Source organism: Physella acuta, unplaced genomic scaffold (genome assembly GCF_028476545.2).
Source record: "Physella acuta isolate Inbredline_101_S28 unplaced genomic scaffold, ASM2847654v3 ptg000185l, whole genome shotgun sequence".
NCBI lineage: Eukaryota > Metazoa > Mollusca > Gastropoda > Physidae > Physella > Physella acuta.
In genome coordinates this window covers 137,305-158,148 of record NW_026731704.1, presented here as the reverse complement: position 1 = coordinate 158,148, position 20,844 = coordinate 137,305, and the positions used below count along the sequence as shown (strand labels likewise).

The window sequence follows — 20,844 nt, the reverse complement described above, 5'->3', positions numbered from 1 at the left end:
AGTATTGTGTTCTAATAATGTCCTTTAGATGGGTGATTTCATAATCAGCAACATATTTTACAATATACCATAAAATATCAAACGTTATACGCCACGAATCTTATATTACTTAAACAAATTAGTGAGATCTTTAGTAAAGCCTATATTTAAGTACTCAAGCTAATATTCTAAAAGTGTTAGAACTATGTTAAAACACTGTTGCACATTTTAGCCGGGGATTGCATTTAGTTATTCCAACCTCGTTTTTGTTTTAAACCAAATAATTTATTTTTTTAAAATAAATAATTAATTTAATTAAATAATATTTGTCCTTACAAATAATGTTTCTATTTCAGATGCTAAAAGTGGTAAGATGGGCATGTATTAACTGAAGTCGGATGAAAAGAATATGCATTTACCCATATAATATAGAACATAACTAGAGCCAGCCCAATATAAAACGTGTTATATTTCGAGCCTGCAATATATTCTCATTGTATTCTCTATTTTCCCCATTTATAAATTGAAATATCTAAAACCTGTCATATCTAGAATCTGCAATATCTTTAGCCTGCCATATCTAGAGCCTGCTATATCTTTAGCCTGTCATATCTTGAGCCTTCTATATATAGAGCCTGCTACATCTAGAGCCTATCATATCTAGAGCCTGATATATCTAGAGTCTGTCCTATTTAAATTACGTCATATATATAGCCTGTCATATCTATAGCCTGTCATATCTAGTGCCTACTATATTTAGATCCTGACTTATCTAAAACATGTCATATATAGTGCCGGCTATATATAGAGCCTGTCTTATCAAAAACCTTTCCTTTTTAGTCCACCACACAATTCAACTGTCTTCTCTAGTACATCCCCATCTTTGACTGTTCATATTTTTTTATAACCTGCCATGTTTAAATATCCTCGTGTCTAATATATCAGTCAAGAACTTTCCTTATGTACAACCTGCAATATGTAGAACCTGTCTGTCACAGCCCTTTCGTATGACTGGGTTCATGGCACGAACTAAAGGCAAATACAAACCACATTATTTGTGATTTTACAGTCTTTTATTAATATCAGATATATAGCAGTTACACTACTAGAACCACGACTTTCAGTTCCGTCATCTTTCTTGTTCTGCCGCCTTCTACCTCTCGCTTCCTTTCCTTTCGCGCATGCGCACACCGACACTATATTTTATATTTTATCTCGCCTTTTTAATACACACACTCGCAACATACATTCATATACATTTAACTGTTATACTGTCATATGGAGAATGTTGTGTATTTGTAACCTGCCATATATAAAATGTGACTATATATAACCTGCTTATAGTAAAACCTTCAATATATAGGACCAAGGATATACAAAACCTGCTATATATAGAAACTACAATAAATAACCTGCCATTTGTAAAGCATGCTCTTTTTGGATCCTACCATAGACAGAACCTACAATATATAAAACCTGGTACTGTATTACCTGCCATACATAGAACCTGCTTTGTAAACAACAAGGCATATGTAAAACCTGCTATTAGTAGAACCTGCGATATAGAGAACCTACAATCTATTCAACATGGCATTTACGCAACCTACCATTAGTAGAAACTTCCAAAATTAGACCCTGGCCAAACATAAATCTCGACAGAACTCTATAAAACTAATTTCTTACCTGTAGCCTTATGCAACACACGACTTCCTTAATGTACGATTAATTCTACAGGACGAATCTATACGAAGAGATGAAATTAATAAGGGCAGTAATTCGCAACCAGATGGCCCAGTTGTAATTACTGAAACAAATTGGAAAATGTATAACAACTCTTCGAATTTTGTCTGTCAAGTTCCCCCCAGTAAGTTTAATACTGTTTTTCATAAATATGCTTAGATGGGATGTGTTGTGTTTAGTTTTGTTCTGTTCCCCAGTTGGTAGGCCTATATTTAAAAAAGATTTACCGTGGCGGAGCACGGGTATACAGCAGGTACAACTTATTGTTGTAATTAAACATATTTTACACATACATACACACACAAAAACACAAAGTTTTGTTCAGAGATTGTTTTGTAAACACATAATTTGTATTTTATGTGAGATATGTACTCCAACATCAATAATTGGGTATTATTATCTAATTGAACTTTTTTTTTAATCGAAAAGCGGCTGAATTCTGCATAGTAGGCAATATGACCAAAGTTCGGTTAAACGGAAAAACCTGGTGTATTATGTACTACAGGCTATTAAGAACGTTTCATAACGCCAATGCAGAATGTAACAAGTTAACCGGCGGGCCGAACAATTCACTTCGGGGACATCTTGTGGAGATCTTCAGCCAGGAAGACAATCAGGTTATTAGAAGTAAGTTTTTTTTTTTTTTTTTACAATTACTAGCTGCATACCCGTGCCAGGAATCTTTTTTTCTAAATGTACCAACTTTGGAACAGAACAGACCCAAACGCAAACACAAAGAACAAACACAAACTTGCAGATGGTGTTAACGAATGTTAATATCGCAGTGTTATGTCCAATGAATAGACGTCCAAGTAAGGAAACGGATAGGGAAATTGTGCCATGCATATAATGAGACGGCGTGGCCAATAGAGATGCAGCTAACCCAAAAGTCTCGGGTTCAAATCCTGATTCAAGTAAATAGAACACCCCTAGGTACACCCAACTCTGATGGCTATCTAACACGATTGGTAAAGTACAGGCATCTAGGCAGTGCTGAGCATAAATTTATTATTCGAGTTTATAGAAATAGATGGCCTCTACAGCAATTGTCCCATTGATAGTCAGGTTCGAAAATGGAACTTGATGATCGTCATTATTATAAAATCACATTTTCAAATGACTACGGCATATGTTATATGATATTAATTATTATTTAATCATACTTTGAAAAAACTACGCCATTTGCTATATGATAACAGTTATTATTGAATCATATTTTGAAAATAAACTATGCCTTTTGCTATATTATAATGATAATAATTATTATTTAATCACACTGAAATAACTACGCCAGGTTTTATACAAGAGAAAAAAATTCAGTCCAGTGGTTCTGAATTTAGGGCGTTCATCGGACTTTACCGTACCAATAACACATATAGATGGGTCAACTCAACTCAGGTAATTTTAAATTAATGTATTAATTGACCTATTCTTTCGAAAATCATGAAGAGCCCCGATTTGTAGCTACACCTCTCTGTCTGACTCTGTAATGACCAGCTATCTCTATTTTAGCAGCTATTTCTTCTCATTCTACTGTTCTTAGTCTTAGTTAGAAAGTATGTCATCAGGCGTCAATAGGAGTTTCACCCGTATGCATCATTGGTTATTTTAGAGAGAAACTAACTCGAGTAAGATGGCATTGGGTTATCCTTAGTCTAGGGTGTTAGGAAGTTGTCTGCAGGCTAGCTTCATTAAGGGGTTGACTAGTATGCATCATTGGCTCACCTAAAGAGAAACCACTTGGAATATGTTGGCTTTGGGTTGGTGCATTTTGAGTTTTTGTAGATTGGGTATTTTAAGGAGGTTTAAAACGTTATGAATTAGTATTAATAACCTCATTTTCTTCTTTTCCAGGCGTATAAAAATCTTAGTTATGTTGGAAAATTTATACAAAAGTTATTTTTTTTACAAACTCAGATTCTATTAATAATATATTATATTTGGCGATCTTTTACTTGTTCACTTTCTCTGTTTGTAAATCTTGGTGTAGGTGCCAACATATTTTGACGTGGATCCAATTTACTCGGGTTCGGTAAGTCGGCTTACAAATTAGTATTGTGTTCTAATAATGTCCTATACATGGGTTATTTCATAATCAGCAACATGTTTTATAATATAACATAAAAAATCAAACGTTATACGCGACAAATCTTACATTATATTACTTAAAGAAATTAGTGAGTTCTTAATTAAGTACAGCCTATATTTATGTAGTCAAGCGAATATTCTAACAGTGTAAGAACTATGCTAAAACACTGTTGCACATTTGAGCCGAGGAGGGCACTCAGTTATTCCAATCTCAAGATTGTTTTAAACAAAATAATTTTTTTTTTTAAAATAAATAATTAATTTAATTTAATAATATCTTTCCTTACAAATAATGTTTCTATTTCAGATGCTAAAAGTGGTAAGATGGGCATGTATTAACCGAAGTCAGATGTAAAGAATATGCATTTACCCATATAATATAGAACATAACTAAAGCCAGCATAATATAAACGTGTTATATTTCGATCCTACAATATATTCACATTGTATTCTCTTTTTTTTTCCCCATTTATAAATTGAAATATCTAAAACCTGTCATTTCTAGAATCTACAATATCTTTAGCCTACCATATCTAGAGTCTGCTATATCTTTAGCCTGTCATATCTTGAGCCTGCTATATATAGAGCCTGCTATATCTAGAGCCTATCATATCTAGAGCCTGATATATCTAGAGTCTGTCCTATTTAAATTATGTCATATCTATAGCCTGTCATATCTATAGCCTGTCATATCTAGTGCCTACTATATTTAGATCCTGACTTATCTAAAACATGTCATATATATTGCCAGCTATATCTAGAGCCTGTCTTATCAAAAACATTCCTTTTTAGTCCACCACACATTTCAACTGTCTTCTCTAGTACATCCCCATCTTTGACTGTTCATATTTTTTATAACCTGCCATGTTTAAATATCCTCGTGTGTAATATATCAGTCTAGTACTTTCCATATGTACCACCTGCAATATGTAGAACCTGTCATATGGAGAATCTTGCATATATGTAAACTGTCATATATAAAATGTGACAATATATATCCTGCTTTTAGTAGAACCTTCAATTTATATATAACCAAGAATATTCACAACCTGCCATATATAGAAACTACAATAAATAACCTGCCATTTGTAAAGCAAGACATTAGTAGATCCTACCATAGATAGAACCTACAATATATAAAACCTTGTACTGTATACCTGCCATACATAGAACCTGATTTGTAAACAACACGGCATATATAAAACCTGCCATTAGAAATATATTGCATAATATAGAACATGCTATATATAAAACTAGCATATATGTAACATACCATACGTAGAACATGCGATAAATAAACAACCTGCTATATATACCACCTGCCAAATATACAATCTTCTATATATACAACCTGCCATGTATAAAACATGCTATCTATACAACCTGCCATATCTACAACAAGCTATATATATATACAACCTGGCATTTACCCAACCTACCGTTAGTAGTACCTACAAAAATTAGACCCTGGCCAAACATGAATCTCAACAGGTAAGTACTCAAACCATAGCTAGAACTCTTTTGAAATAATTTCTCACCTGTTGCCTTATGCAACACACCACTTCCTTAATGTATGATTAATTCTACAGGACGAATCTATGCGAAGAGATGGAATTTATAAGAGCAGTGATTGGCAACCAGATGTCCCAGTTATAATTACTGAAACTGATTGGAAAATTTATGACAACTCTTCGAATTTTGTCTGTCAAGTTCCCCCCAGTAAGTTTAATGCTGTTTTTCATAAAAATGCTTCGATGGGATGTATTGTGTTTAGTTTTGGTCTGTTTCCAAGTTGGTACATTTAAAAAAGATTTACAGTTTTAAATAGACATGTTTGTTTGTCGAGAGTAATCGTTCAAAATTAGAATCTATCTAATACTACTAAAAGTCAAGTTTGTTTACATGTTTGAATATTTATTTTTTTGTTTGTTTGTTTTTTTGTTTGCCTGATTGACTATCTCGCATGGTTGCACTCATCGTGGAAAGCTGTAAAATAGTATGTAGGTAGAGAAAAAATTTTGTTTTAAGACAGACTCTTAATCACACATTTATTTAAAGACGTTAATTAATTTATTGATTTATTCATACGCAGAGTAACCCATTTTTTTTTAAAAGTTTAGAACGACCACTACACTCGGCGTGACCGTGACGTCACAGTTTTTTGTTTACTCTTTAGTACAATAAAATGGCGGCGTCTATCGAAGAAAATTGTGTTCCCATTCAAAAGTTTAACGCGTTCTAAATCTAATTTTCTGTCGGTCATAACTTTAACAATACGTCCGTTTGCTGTATTTATTACGTTCCAACACTTATATCAATTTTAAACTTTTTCATTTAGTTTTACAATAAATTTCTCTAGGTCTAAAGATCAGCTGTCGAAGGAAAGTTATTTATAGATCTATATCTAGAATCTAGAATCCAAAAATCTAGGTCAAATCAAAGATTTTATTAGTTATAAATACAGTAAAAAAAACGAAACTTTAGCAAACCAGTCGTAGATCTAGAATATAGATAATTCTATCTAGATTTAGATAATAATGAGTTTATATATACTAAACTATTTTAGACCTTTATTATTTTATATAAATCTTTGTTTGTATAGCTATGAAATATGCTAATTAGGAAATTCTGGATGCAGGGCCTATTTGCATAACTTAAGATTCATACGCCGCTTCTATACCGCTAAGTGTGCAAAATTATAGACGTAAACTCTAGATATAGCTCAGTCGTAGATCTAAAATATAGATAATTTTCTATCTAGATTTAGATAATAATGATTTTCTATATACTAAACTATTTTAGACCTTTATTATTTTATATAAATCTTTGTTTGGAATATGGTAATTTTGAAATGCTCGCTCCGGGCCTATAAGCGTAGCTAATGATTAGATCTAGATTCTAGGTCTAGCAAGAAAAACTAAACATAAGAAGACTTAAGCAAAAGAGTCCTAGAATCTAGACTAGATCTAGATAATTCTATCTAGATCTAGATAATTTCAGACCTTCTTTATTTTATATAAATCTTTGTTTGGCTAATTTAAGATAAAATTTAATTTGAAAGTTACTACTACTAGAGTTAGATCTAGATCTAGATCTATGCGCGTAAATCAATTTGCATAAGGAGACTCAAAGTATAGTATAAAACTTCACTTGTGACGTCACGAGTAAATAGCTAAGTTGGTGATGAGGTCGGCTCTCATGCGGGTGGCACAGGTTCTAGACCTATTCGTTAATGATTTTTTTTTTCAATTTTATTTTTAGATGTGAATAATAAAGTTGCCTATCTGAACTTGGCAGGATACAGGGCTGGTGAAGTAGAGTTTGTCTGTTTCTTTGTCCTAAGCATATGAAAGGATAGTGTGGTCAGAGACATGCTCGGCTGAAATCGTTTTTTAAACGATAAAAACATGTCTGAGACTTGGCGGGACACTGGACAGGTGAAGTAGAGTTGAGTAGGTCACCTATGAAGTCAGTATATGAAGGGATAGTCCGAAATCGGTGTTTTCGGTGTTTTTAAAAGATAAAAAACAAATTTTTTAAAGTGGGGTCTGTTTTTTTGTGACGATAAGTGACACTGCAGTAGCGTAGTGGGGGGGGGGGGGGGGTGACACATATGTCCCCGGGCGCCGACCTTAGGGGGCGCCAAAATGGGTTGGAAAAATAAATTGAAAGGTTGAGGGGGGGGGTGCAAATCGAAAGTTTGAGTGGAGGGGGGGGGGGGTTGAAAATCGAAATCTTGAGGGGGGGGGGGCGGGTGCACATCAAAAGTTGGGGGGGGGGGGTTTGCAAATCGAAATCTTGCGGGGGGGGGGGGGGGTTCAAATTGAAAAGTTTGTCCCCGGGCGCCGGGAAGGGTCGCTATGCCTCTGAGTGACAGACTTGATGTTTTTTGATGGATGACCCCCGAAACCCACAGTTATCCAACGGATGACGGGTAGTCTAGTAATTATTAAAAATCAAAAGTATATAGAGGTATATATATATATATATATATATATATATATATATATATATATATATATATATATATATATATATATATATATATATATATATATATATATAAATATATAATATAAGCGGGCTGAGCGTGTGTCAGTCCTTCTGTCATCGCTATAGATTTTGAAACCATAAAAGTAAACATCGCACCATGCTGTGCTTTTCAGTGCACCGCAGTGTCTTATTATAAGTAATAGAGTAGGGTTTGTTTATATAACGGCATAGAGCTATTTTATAATTTCCACTGTTTTTACAATTTTGCATAACATAAAGAGAATATTAAATACACGCACATTGCTAAAACATATTAAAAGGATCAATGTCAAATATCGTTTTCGTTAATATTCCCAGAAAAAGTGGATACATATTAATAACATAATAACAGTACGGTAGAAAAATCTAATTAAACTGCTTAGTAATTTTGCCAATGGAGGTAATTCAAAGATAAATTGAACTCACGCTAAAAATGTGAATGCAAAATCTGCAAGACGGAATAATTGTTGGAATAATATAATTAGCAAAATGTGAATGCAAATTATGCAGACGTGTAAGAGTACATTATTGTTGGAATATTATTATTAGCATTGATTGATAAAAGGCTATCTTTTATTTATTTTATTCACTGAATGTACTGTTTACTAATTATAATTTTTAATCAACTATTCTCCATTACTATATTAAGTCATCACGTTCATTAGGTGCGCAATGGTTTTAGTCATGAAACTTTTTTGTAAATTTTTAAAAGTACTGAAAAAAATGCATGAATTTATAAAGTGCAATATGGTCGGTAAAAAACGGATATTCTAAATACTGCCTTTAATTTATTTGCGGAAAAGCTAGGGGTTTTATAACAGAGGCGTAGCAAGAGGGGGGGGGGAGGGTGGAAATCGAAAGTTTGAGGGAGGTGGGAGGGTGTAAATCGAAATTTTCCGCCGGCGCTCGGAAAGGGCGCGATTTGGCGCTACGGGATAGAATGTGAGCAATATGCCTTTATGATTACATTTAAATTGAGTGTTGTGTTTGTTTTTTCGTTTTTGTTTTTTCTTTGCGTTCGTTTGTGTTGTATTTAGTTTTGTTCTGTTCCCAACTTGGTACATTTAAAAAAGATTTACCGTGTGTTGTGGTTGTGTTGTGGTTGTGTTGTGGTTGTTTTGGGGTTGTGTTGTGGTTGTGTTGTGTTGTGTTGTGGTTGTGTTGTGATTGTGTTGTGGTTGTGTTTTGTTTGTGTTTGTGTTGTGTTTTTGTTTGTTTTGTTCTGTTCCAAAGTTGGTATATTTTAAAAAGATTTACCGTGGCGGAGCACGGGATGCAGCTAGTATATATATATAATAAAACACGTTAGTTGGACAAAACGAACGAACGCGGCTGAGACCGAAATTCTCGGTTCAAAGCAGCTAAGTCTGCGCTCGCACAGATAGGCGGTTTGCACCGAGAATTTTAGACCGAGCAAACCGTCTATCTTTTAAAACCTGCTATAATTTTGTAAATATCAACAAAACCCATTTTAAAACGCTACAGTATAGTCGATAGAGAGTTTCTTCGCACATATGATTAAAAGTAGTTTGTATTTAAGCGATCAACAAAGAAATAATCAGTTTTTTGTCTCTCCTGTAAAATTTACATTTTTTGAGTTAGACGGTTTGTGACCGAGACCATCGAACCGAGAATTTCGGTCTCAGCCGCGTTCGTTCGTTTTGTCCAACTAACGTGTTTTATTTATGTTTAGGCTTTTAAGTTATAATTAACACTTCATAATATTTAGATTATAGTTTTGGGCTCATATTTTAATTATTTGAGTTTATTCTACTTTATATGGTCAGTTAAATTTTAGTAGAGATGTTTTAATATTGCTTTATCGCTTGAGCCTGTTTATTCATTATGGCTGTATTTAGCACTAGACTTGTTAACTGTTGAAGGTTATGCTTTATTTATTACATGTTTCTATTCTCACAGTTTATTTTACTAAATCTTGTGGGTGCTGGGTTTGTAGAATGAAAACAGTAAAAATATAAACCTTATTTTCAGATATATTATGAATGAGACATAACACATTAATCACATTAATAATGACTTAATGTTTACTTATTTGACAAAATGTAACAAAACAATGTATTTATTTTTTAATTTATTCTTTAAATAAACGTCACACGAAGAGACATTAAAATGGCAACATATTTTTAAAATTAGGCAAATCATCACAAAAATATGAATTTATAACTTGCTTTTAGGTGCTCATATATGACAGCTTTTATCTTTTTTTTTCTGCTCTTGTTTAACTTGTCAGGGGCTACAGATGAGATCATAATCTTACGACCCTAGCTTAGCAATTGCCAGCTATCTGCTTATTCACTTTGAAGTAGACAGTAGCATCAGGCTTGTACTGCAGTGCACGAATATTTGTCGCATTCTTGATAGGTCTGACTGGTCTTTTGAGAGTGGCTGGTCTCTTGTATGGTAAGACTGGTCTTTTTGAGGTTGGCTGGTGTCTATTGTCTGTTATGTGAGGCTGGTCTATTGTACGTTACGACTGGTCTGTTAAGAAAGGCTGGTGTCTTCTTTGGTAAGACTGGTGTGTTGAGAGTTTGGTCTTTTGTATATTACGACTGGTTTGCTGAGAGAGACTGGTCCCTTGTACGGTAAGAATGGCCTGTTGAGAATTGCTGGTGTCTTAGAGGGTTAGACTAGTTTGTTGAGATATTCTAGTTTCCTGTATGGTAAGATTGGTCATTGAAGAGAGTTTGGTTTTTTCTATGTTAATACTGGTCTGTTGTGAAAGGCTGGTCGTTGAGAGAGGCTGGTCTGTTGAGAGAGGCTGGTCTGTTGAGAGAGGCTGGTCTGTTGAGAGAGGCTGGTCTGTTGAGAGAGGCTAATCTGTTGAGAGAGGCTGGTCTGTTGTGAAAGGCTGGTCGTTGAGAGAGGCTGGTCTGTTGAGAGAGGTTGGTCTGTTGAGAGAGGCTGGTCTGTTGAGAGAGGCTGGTCTGTTGAGAGAGGCTGGTCTGTTGAGAGAGGCTAATCTGTTGAGAGAGGCTGGTCTGTTGAGAGAGGCTGATATGTTGAGAGAGGTTGGTATGTCGAGAGCGGCTGGTATGTTGAGATAGGCTGGTCTGTTGAGAGAAGGTAATCTGTTGAGAGAGGCTGGTATGTCGAGAGAGGCTGGTATGTTGAAAGAGGCTAGTCTTTTGAGAGAGGCTAATCTGTTGAGAGAGGTTGGTATGTCGAGAGAGGCTGGTCTGTTGAGAGAAGCTGGTATGTTGAGAGAGGCTGATATGTTGCGAGAGGCTGATATGTTGAGAGAGGCTGATATGTTGAGAGGCTGGTCTGTTGAGAGAGGCTGGTCTGTTGAGAGAGCATGGTCTGTTGAGAGAGGCTGGTCTGTTGAGAGAGGCTGATATGTTGAGAGGCTGGTCTGTTGGGAGAGGCTGGTCTGTTGAGAGAGGCTGGTCTGTTGAGAGAGGCTGATATGTTGAGAGGCTGGTCTGTTGAGAGAGGCTGATATGTTGAGAGAGGCTGTTTTTTTTAGAGGCTGGTCTGTTGAGAGAGGCTGATATGTTGACAGAGGCTGGTCTGTTGAGAGAGGCTGGTATGTTGAGAGAGGCTGGTCTGTTGAGAGAGGCTGGTCTGTTGAGAGAGGCTAATCTGTTGAGAGAGGCTGGTATGTCGAGAGAGGCTGGTATGTTGAAATAGGCTAGTCTTTTGAGAGAGGCTAATCTGTTGAGATAGGTTGGTATGTCGAGAGAGGCTGGTCTGTTGAGAGAAGCTGGTATGTTGAGTGAGGCTGATTTGTTGAGAGAGGCTGGTCTGTTGAGAGAGGCTAATCTGTTGAGAGAGGCTGGTATGTCGAGAGAGGCTGGTATGTTGAAAGAGGCTAGTCTTTTGAGAGAGGCTAATCTGTTGAGATAGGTTGGTATGTCGAGAGAGGCTGGTCTGTTGAGAGAGGCTGGTCTGTTGAGAGAGGCTGATATTTTGAGAGGCTGGTCTGTTGAGAGAGGCTGGTCTGTTGAGAGAGGTTAATCTGTTGAGAGAGGCTGGTATGTCGAGAGAGGCTGGTATGTTGAAAGAGGCTAGTCTTTTAAGAGAGGCTAATCTGTTGAGATAGGTTGGTATGTCGAGAGAGGCTGGTCTGTTGAGAGAAGCTGGTATGTTGAGTGAGGCTGATATGTTGAGAGAGGCTGATATGTTGAGAGAGGCTGATATGTTAAGAGGCTGGTCTGTTGAGAGAGGCTGGTCTGTTGAGAGAGAATGGTCTGTTGAGAGAGGTTGGTCTGTTGAGAGAGGCTAGTCTTTTGAAAGAGGCTAATCAGTTGAGAGAGGCTGGTCTGTTGAGAGAAGCTGGTATGTTGAGAGAATCTGATATGTTGAGAGGCTGGTCTGTTGAGAGAGGCTGTTCTGTTGAGAGAGGCTGGTCTGTTGAGAGAGGCTGGTATGTTGAGAGAGGCTGATATGTTGAGAGGCTGGTCTGTTGAGAGAGGCTGGTCTGTTGAGAGAGCATGGTCTGTTGAGAGAGGCTGGTCTGTTGAGAGAGGCTGATATGTTGAGAGGCTGGTCTGTTGGGAGAGGCTGGTCTGTTGAGAGAGGCTGGTCTGTTGAGAGAGGCTGATATGTTGAGAGGCTGGTCTGTTGAGAGAGGCTGATATGTTGAGAGAGGCTGTTGTTTTTAGAGGCTGGTCTGTTGAGAGAGGCTGATATGTTGACAGAGGCTGGTCTGTTGAGAGAGGCTGGTATGTTGAGAGAGGCTGGTCTGTTGAGAGAGGCTGGTCTGTTGAGAGAGGCTAATCTGTTGAGAGAGGCTGATATGTTGAGAGGCTGGTCTGTTGAGAGAGGCTGGTCTGTTATGTGGTAAGACTGATGTGTTGAGAGAGGCTGGTCTGTTGAGAGAATCTGGTGTGTTGAGGTAGGCTTGTCTGTTGAAAAATTAATCACAAAAGCATTTACTTAAGACAACTAACCATATAAACATTTCTTAACACGTAGCTAAACCTAAATCTAAAGCTAGTAGTGAATTAACAATAATTACATTTATTGCACAATCTTTTGGAAATATAATTCGAATAATATTGTTTTGATTGATATTTAGATTCTAGAATGAAGATCTAGTTTCAAAGCATTGTTTTAGCCTAAAAACTTGTAAACAAATCAGTTTGGTTATTGAAAATCTGGAAATAGGCTATATTAAACAAATACTATTTGTTTATTATTCTTTAAAATGATAAAATGTAATAGAATATCTGAACATAATTAATCAAATATCCTTACCTATAAGTCCCGTGACTGCTGTGCTGTAAAATTGTGTGATTGCTGCGTGCGACTGCGTTCCCGATCAAAAGTGTACTGACAAATATAGCGATATTCGTTTTGCGCCGAGATTTTTAGCGCTTGAAATAATAGGCGGTTTGTTCAAATGATTATATCTCGATAATCACTCTACAGATTTTTCTGATATTTTCAGGTATTATGGGGAATCATACTGGCTTTTGATTTATGTAAAAAAAAGAAAATCGAATTTTTTTGAGTTAGACGGTTTGCGACCGAGACCATCGATATATATATATATATATATATATATATATATATATATATATATATATATATATATATATATATATATACATATATATATATATATATATATATATATATATATATACGTTTATATAATGTTTTTCATAAGTATGCTTAGAAGGGAGCAGGTCGTTTTCCAGAATGGGCATTTGTCCAACTTTGAGCATTCGTCACATTTAGACAACGTCCATTCTGGCTATTTGTCGCATTCGTACAATTCTCATTCTAATATTTGCATTAATCTCTTGTAGATATTAATTTTTTCAATACATGTACGCTTATATATACAATAAACTCATATGTATATTTACATATAACGCTCTATAACCTAGATACATCGATGAGCATTGCCTGCACGGATAAGGAAGAAGGCAGCTCAGGAACTATTGTTGAGGCGACACTTCGAAGTCCTGACATTCTTAACTTCCTCAATCAAGATCTGTCACTAGGCAGAAGCATAATTGTAGTTAGAAGAAACGGGCATGTTATCGATCATAACATAACGGTAAACAAAGACGCAGTAACAGTGAAGGTAATGTGTGATAAGTGTAGCCTTGCTGATGAAGGACAATACGTGATCAATGTATCAAGTGTATTTAGGTGGAACAATTTTGAGGAAACGTGTGATTTGAAGATTTATCGTGAGTGCAACATTTTACTTTATGTGTTGTCGTGAATGTTTTTAAACCACATGTTCTAATGTGTCATATGTGATTGCATTTGTTATTCTAATCAGTGTTTCTTTCAGTCATCGATCCGCGGGGGGGGGGGGGGCTTTTCCACATATCGTGATTTAAAAAGTCCAGATTTGTATATAGCCATTGGATTGAAAAATAATGTATCTCTTAAACTCCAGCAATATAAGCTATTTAATAAACACAGAAGTCACGGTCTTTAAAATATAGGTTTTTCCCAGGGCCAAGAGCATGGCCTGGCCGTGACTACTAGTCTAACATATAAAGTTCAATTCTGTATGTGACGACCAAAACACTCGAGTTGGTCGCCATAGTATACATAAAGTGTTTATAATCTAAATTGATTATAAAAAAATAACAGTGAATGCTTTTACAGGAAATTTAATTTTCCAAACTATTCGTTGTAATTGACGTAATAAGGATTAAACAACATTAAAGAAAATCTATTCTCAACATTTCTAATTTTATCAGAAAATTACTTCCCTTGATCTTTTAGCACAAATTACTTGCTTGATACATCACCGTATGTGTGATATATTTTTGTTTTTGTTAGCGTTTGTGTTTGCGTTTGCGTGTTAGCGTTTGTGTTTGTGTTTGATTTTAGTGTTTTGGTTTTGGTAGGTTGTGGTTAATATGAAAAGTAATTCGCATGCTAAGCGCGTGTAATGTCGGGGATATCTATATATATATAATTATCTTCATAGAGACCATAGAAAACACCACGCAGCTTAGCCACCACCCTCATCCCCACTTGCCAGGTGAGCTGTGGATTTACCCCGAATGTTTACAATAGTAGAGCTGTTTTCAATACATGACGGCTATTAAGGGCAGATAATTTAGTTTTTAAACGATTTGAAACTAAGTTGAAATAATAAGTTCTGCTTGATATTTTCATTGTCGTCTGTAAACGGCTGCTTTCACTGGGCGGGATGGGGGGGGGGGGGAGGCAGGGGGAGTGGGGTAGTGTCGAATTCACAAATAATGAATCGTTGATAAGTAGAAAATAAAACAACTAGATAGCGGCGTATGCTAAGTCGCGGGTCAGCTCGTTCTACTTAATCCACTTGAGTGATCAAATGCTTCACGCAACAAATAAGACGAATAACCACAAAAACGTTACAAAACACACAACTAAATAAAATAAATGCTAGTTCACAATTAAAAAAAAGAATTTAATAATAACAACTCTAAGTACACTACACAGACTTTTCTAAATATAAATACATAAGCTGGTGCACAAACTAAGATACAATGGGCATATTAAAGTACACAGAAACAGCCTACACTAAACTAAACTTGTAGAAGAACTGGACTGAGCTGAGGCAATCATACACATTACCGGAAGTAAATGTTATAAAATATTCAATTTTGGTTGAAAAATTTGCTTTCTGGCAACAAAAATTTTGAACCAGTTGGAACCAGCGTTTCGTGTCTATTACACTCAATCGTGATTTTATAATTTTGACTTAACATCATCTAGGAAAAAGTGGCCTAGTGGTATAGCGTTAAACTACCGAAATTATCGAGTTTGAATCTGGGTTCAGATTCAAATCAGTAGAACGTCCCTGAGTCCACCCATATCTGATGTTAGTGTAAGTAGATGTGGCTAGGCATAGTGCTGTTTAACTACCTGTTTAACTACCTTATCAAAGTCACAGAAACAGGTGAACTCTACTTCACTTGCCCAAAAGGACCGTCATCGTTTTGAAACGGAACTTTCGGTTTTTCTTTTTACTAAACATCCTATGTCGATGTAAATTACTATTGCAATTTGCCCATGTAATTGTATTTTAGTTTAACGCTTTATTTGTTGAATCCCAATAGAAAAAGACGACCTGAGCTTTCTTTACTATGTTGTTCCTATTGCCGCATTGGTTGCTGTGGCAGCTGTTGTTGGTGTTTACATTTATAAAGGTGAGTTGATTTTATTTTACATGTCACACACACACACACACACACACACACAAACAAGCAAACAAACAAACCAAAATATACATTCGTTTTCCAAAATGTAAATTGCCCCTAATTAAACTCCCATTAGTATCATATATTAAAACATATTAGACCACCAGTTGGTCCAAACTACCCGTACGGTAAAGCGGGTACTGGACGGTTTGGTACGAGTTTACTCTTCATGCAGTGGGGTAGAAGATAATGCTGGTGAGAAGCAATCGACAGAAGCGACCGATACACGCTAATTAAACCGATATACTAGACAGTAAGTGGGAGACAACACAAGAGCCGGCGGTATATGCAGAGAAAGAAAGAAAATGTTGGTCCAAATGTTGATTATCTCCCTGCTAAATAATGACGGCTATATAATATATAAAATTTAAAATGTACAAACTTGACTAAAATAAAGTTTAAAATATATTTTTTAAGGATAGGCACCACGGATAAAAAAATTTTTTTTATTTAACACATTTCTGGTTGTTTAATAAGTTTATATAATTATAGTTGTTAAACTATAGACAAAAATAATATATAGCCGTCAATAGCAGTACTGGTTGCCATGGAAACCGCGAAAAGGTGTGAAAACTAACACCTTTTCAAATCGCTAAGGCTTTGTTCCCATTAGAGATTTTAAAAAGCGGATGAAAGATTTAGATTTCTCAAACCAAACTATACATTTCTACGTTTACTCATTGCGATAGCTTGTACTCAATTTTTAATACAAATTTTTACGTAAATTTATGTACAAAAATTAGGGGGTGGTGTTACATAAATATCAATATTTCCTAAAGTATTGTAGTAAACTTAATGTACAAACGTAGTTTTGTAGATGGTATCATGCTGAATGCACGTGGAATGTTTTATTCTTGTATGACAAAGGGTTCCAAAGCCTTAGCGATTTGAATGTTGAATTTTGAGTAAAAATGCAAAGTTGAGAAAACGTGAAAAGAAGAGCGGGAAAAGGCACGGTGCGTTTTCTCTTATAGAAAACAGAAAAAAACGTCTTGTTATATGTGGAAGAACCATTTGTCTAATAACATACGCTTTGATTTATGTTGTAAGTTTTAGACAGATTTTTTCTATGTAAGCAGAAAATATGTATACAACAAGTAATGAATGTATGACTATTAAGTATTACACATCCTATCAATCGAGCGGTATTCTCAGAACAGCTATCTTCAAACCAGATCAAGTTTTGTTTGTTAGCCGGTCTTCTCACTTCAAAATAATGTCTTTCTCTACTCAAAGTCTAGCTTACACAAGTTTATTGCCTTATGATAATAGCCTACAACACAACACTGGGTACAACGCTTGAGGCTAGACACGCCCCCTCCACCCCACCCCACCGCTGGATAGTACGTGAAGAACCGATGAGCCATAGATTACCAATGTTCATTCAACCGCGAATAACACATCTGTGTAGATAGGGTCAAGTACAGGGCCTAAGTGAATGCTTCTCAGCTATTCTATCTAGTATTTACATTCGTTGCTACCACACCCTATACGGAGAGATGGGCATACACATTAACACATGTGTCGTATACAGTCCGGTGTAAAGCCTGATGAACGCGTTCAAGCCTATCACAGCATGCCGTAACTAGATTATAAACCGGCCGTTGGTTGAATGCCGAGAAGGGAATGAAGGGGGTAAAGGGGATGGACTTAGTACATTCTTCAAACTGATAGTCATGTCCATGACGCATTGTTTCAGCTTAGTATAAAGCGTACGAAACAGTGTTTAATATTGTTCCAGTGATAATCAACAGTGCATTTCTAGGCCACGTTTCAATTACTAAACTTAATGTTGTACTATAACTTTAAAACAACAAATAGAAGAGTATACAAAAATGAGGTAAACAAACGAGACAGGCGATTGTTTTGTTTATCTAGAAACAAGATGGCTGCCTAGCACACGTGGTTAGTTGCAGCCTATCGTGAATTATTTTGATTTACTGTACTATAATATGATTGGTCAAGCGTATCAATGAATCTCTTCCCATTCATAATTTTTACGTGCATGCCCTTATATGGAGTTTGATATAAAATTTTACTTTGTAGAAAACAACTTCTATCTCACTTATTTTTAGAACAAAAGAAAAGGTCACTACACCAGCGGGTACACGAGTGCTTGGCCCTTAGATTGCTGTAAAGTTTATGGTGCCTCGCGGGCCATAAATACATGTAATACCCGTTCGAAGATAGCCGCTGTCCGCGTAGTAGTGTGAAAACTTGCCGGGGGGTACCATGTTTCACATCGCAATAAACGGATAACCGTAAGCTGTAGAAGTCCGAAATGTTAGGGTTAGATAGATAAAAGGTATTAGTATCGAATTAAGAAATAAAAATTTTGGGGTGCAAAATTACAATTTTATCGAAAACATGGGTATCTTGTTCCCTTAAATTAGTTATTTTATATTATGTAAAATCCCCCGCAAGACTTTGTAGACTCAAAATTGAAAATATTTGACAATATCATTAAGGGTACTTTAGATAATCCTAGTTAATTTTTAAGGTGTGTTATGACGCACAATAGATCAAAAACGTAATGTCTGATTACGGACTGGTTAGGTTGGTTTTTTTTTTGGAGGTGGGGGGTGGATGTTCTTTTTACAATACATACTCATATATATTTGGTTATGCTTTATATTGATTATTGATTTAAAGCGAGACCTAATTTAAATATTCTTACATTGCAGTATATAATTTTGAAGTACAAAACAAAAGGAAATATAGAACGTCTAGTTTGTATTAAAATCTAATATAAAATGTTGACTTAACACGAAGAAAGGTACATTTCCATTTCAACTTTAAATCTTACAGTGCGTCGTCAAAGAGCTATAAAGAGAAGAAGTGGTCTCATGACTTTCTCGGCACTCAATGAACAGTCTCTGTCTCCACCCATGGACAGTAGCGTATATATTTTACCTGTTGACCCCCATGGCGGCAACGCCCAAATATCAGATACAGCAACATATGAGCTTTCAGAAAACTACTACAGTTCTATCAAGGACACAGATGTCATGAATGAAGGTGCTGCAAGTGATGGACAGTCTGAGATCACAACTGGACGTGACGAGAATCAAGCGGGTGGTGTGAACAGTTTGGCCGAAATTGACACCAAAACAGATTTAAAGTTTGACAATAAGATATATATACAGTTTGGCGCTAAGAGCTATGAACAAGTTGATAGAACAGTAGATGATAAGCATGGTGTTAATAGACATGGAGAAATTGACTTTAAGACAATTGGTCACCTTGAGAGAAAGACAGATGGTCAGCTTGACAATGAGACATATGGTCGACTTTATATAAAGTCAGACGGTCAACTTCAGGAAACAAAAGATGTTAAGCTTGACACGAAGAGAAGCGTAGACAGGGACATTAAGAGAGATACAGAACAAAAATCGGGTGCAAGCGAACAGCTAGACGAAGATCAGCAAAACGAATCTACACCAGCCGATGGGTTAAACGACAACGCCATGTTATACGACACCCCTGGAAATGATTTTTCGCCAGAAGTAAATGAATATATGACTCTTAAATTTTAAAGCTTTATACAATTTCCTCCTAGCATATTCCAGATATTGTGATGTATAATTAGATGTAGAGAAAATTAATGACAATGTTGCAGTAAACGAAAATCACAGCCGTTAGAAAGAAAAACATAAACATACTTAGCTGATCAATATTTTTTGGAGAAAATGTCTGCTTAAATTAAGTAATATTTCATCAGTTTTGTTTTATTAGTTTTTTTAATGTCATTTTTATACTCCTAATATTACATGACTGAAACGTGTTTTGAGTAGTCTATGAGCAGTATAATATATCAGTGTTTTTTTTATCATACTTGATTTATTTTTTTAAGTCTGTGTATTTTAAAATTAAAATGTAAAGCTTTTATTTTTTTTTAAATTGGATCGCCTTTTGATGTGTTGTAATTACCAGTTGTTTCTTTTATAAACGTACTTGAATGTTTTAAATACATTGTGCCCTAATTTACAGTTATCTTTTTATTATCTATAATAATAGTTTCGCTGTCTCTCTATCTATCTATCTATCTATCTATCTATCTATCTATCTATCTATCTATCTATCTATCTGTCTGACAAGAACGCTCTAGAGAAAAGACAAGCAATTTAAAAACATGCACAGTAATTCGAAAAACGAAGTATGACGTCGACACATTTAGCACAGAGTAGAAAATAATCTCAAACCCAGAGAGTGCTCACAGTTATATGACGTCATTGATTTTCGCGTTAACATTGAATAAAAAGGAAATGTTGTCTAATCTTAATGGTTTGCGTGAAGAGTTTCTTGCATACAATTCTTCGGGTAGGGGCGAAGCCCCACCCCCCGCGTAAGAACGTCTGAGCCCCCCCCCTCCCCAACTCAAAAGAAATTTCTTCATCGATACTCTATAATAAAATTACCGCCTAATTAATGTGTCTAATCTAAAAAGTGGTTTTCTTGCAATTTCTTTAATGCAATTCTTCGGGTAGTGGCTAAGCGCGACACCAGTGTTTCTTTCAGACTTTTTCCTCCCCGGAGAGGGGTGGGGGTAATTGAAATTTTCGAGGGCGGGGTTAGAATTTTCGGGGAGGGGGGGCGGACACTGGAAAAAGTATATAATTATATTTCGTTGAATGGGACGGTAGACATGTTTTTTTTGGGAGTGGGGGGGGGGGGGGGGGGTGGGGGGTGGGGAGTGTTGGGGGGGGGTGGGGGGGAGGTGTGAGTGGGGGGGGGGGGGGTGGGGCGGTGGTTTCCTCATCGATACTCTATAATAAAATTACCGCCTAATTAATGTGTCTAATCTAAAAAGTGGTTTTCT

At 36.0% G+C, this 20,844-nt stretch overlaps 1 protein-coding gene across 1 annotated transcript; it reads left to right on the top strand.

Moving 5' to 3' along the window:
• Nucleotides 1-1,390: 1,390 nt before the first annotated feature.
• LOC131936704 (uncharacterized) lies at nt 1,391-19,998 on the top strand. The gene is made up of 9 exons (XM_059293748.1): nt 1,391-1,843; nt 2,149-2,346; nt 3,014-3,117; nt 3,710-3,751; nt 4,115-4,126; nt 5,397-5,526; nt 13,698-14,006; nt 15,885-15,974; nt 18,834-19,998. Exons 1-9 carry the CDS (start codon nt 1,801-1,803, stop codon nt 19,559-19,561), a joined length of 1,656 nt encoding a protein of 551 aa, XP_059149731.1. The 5' UTR covers nt 1,391-1,800; the 3' UTR covers nt 19,562-19,998.
• Nucleotides 19,999-20,844: the final 846 nt, after the last annotated feature.

Coding starts and splice junctions, on each gene's coding strand:
- LOC131936704 (XM_059293748.1), top strand. CDS start 1,801: ATGTATAACAACTCTTCGAATTTTGTCTGTCAAGTTCCCCCCA. Junction 3,118..3,709: donor GATGGGTCAACTCAACTCAG/GTAATTTTAAAT, acceptor ATCTTGGTGTAG/GTGCCAACATATTTTGACGT. Junction 5,527..13,697: donor TGTCTGTCAAGTTCCCCCCA/GTAAGTTTAATG, acceptor TCTATAACCTAG/ATACATCGATGAGCATTGCC.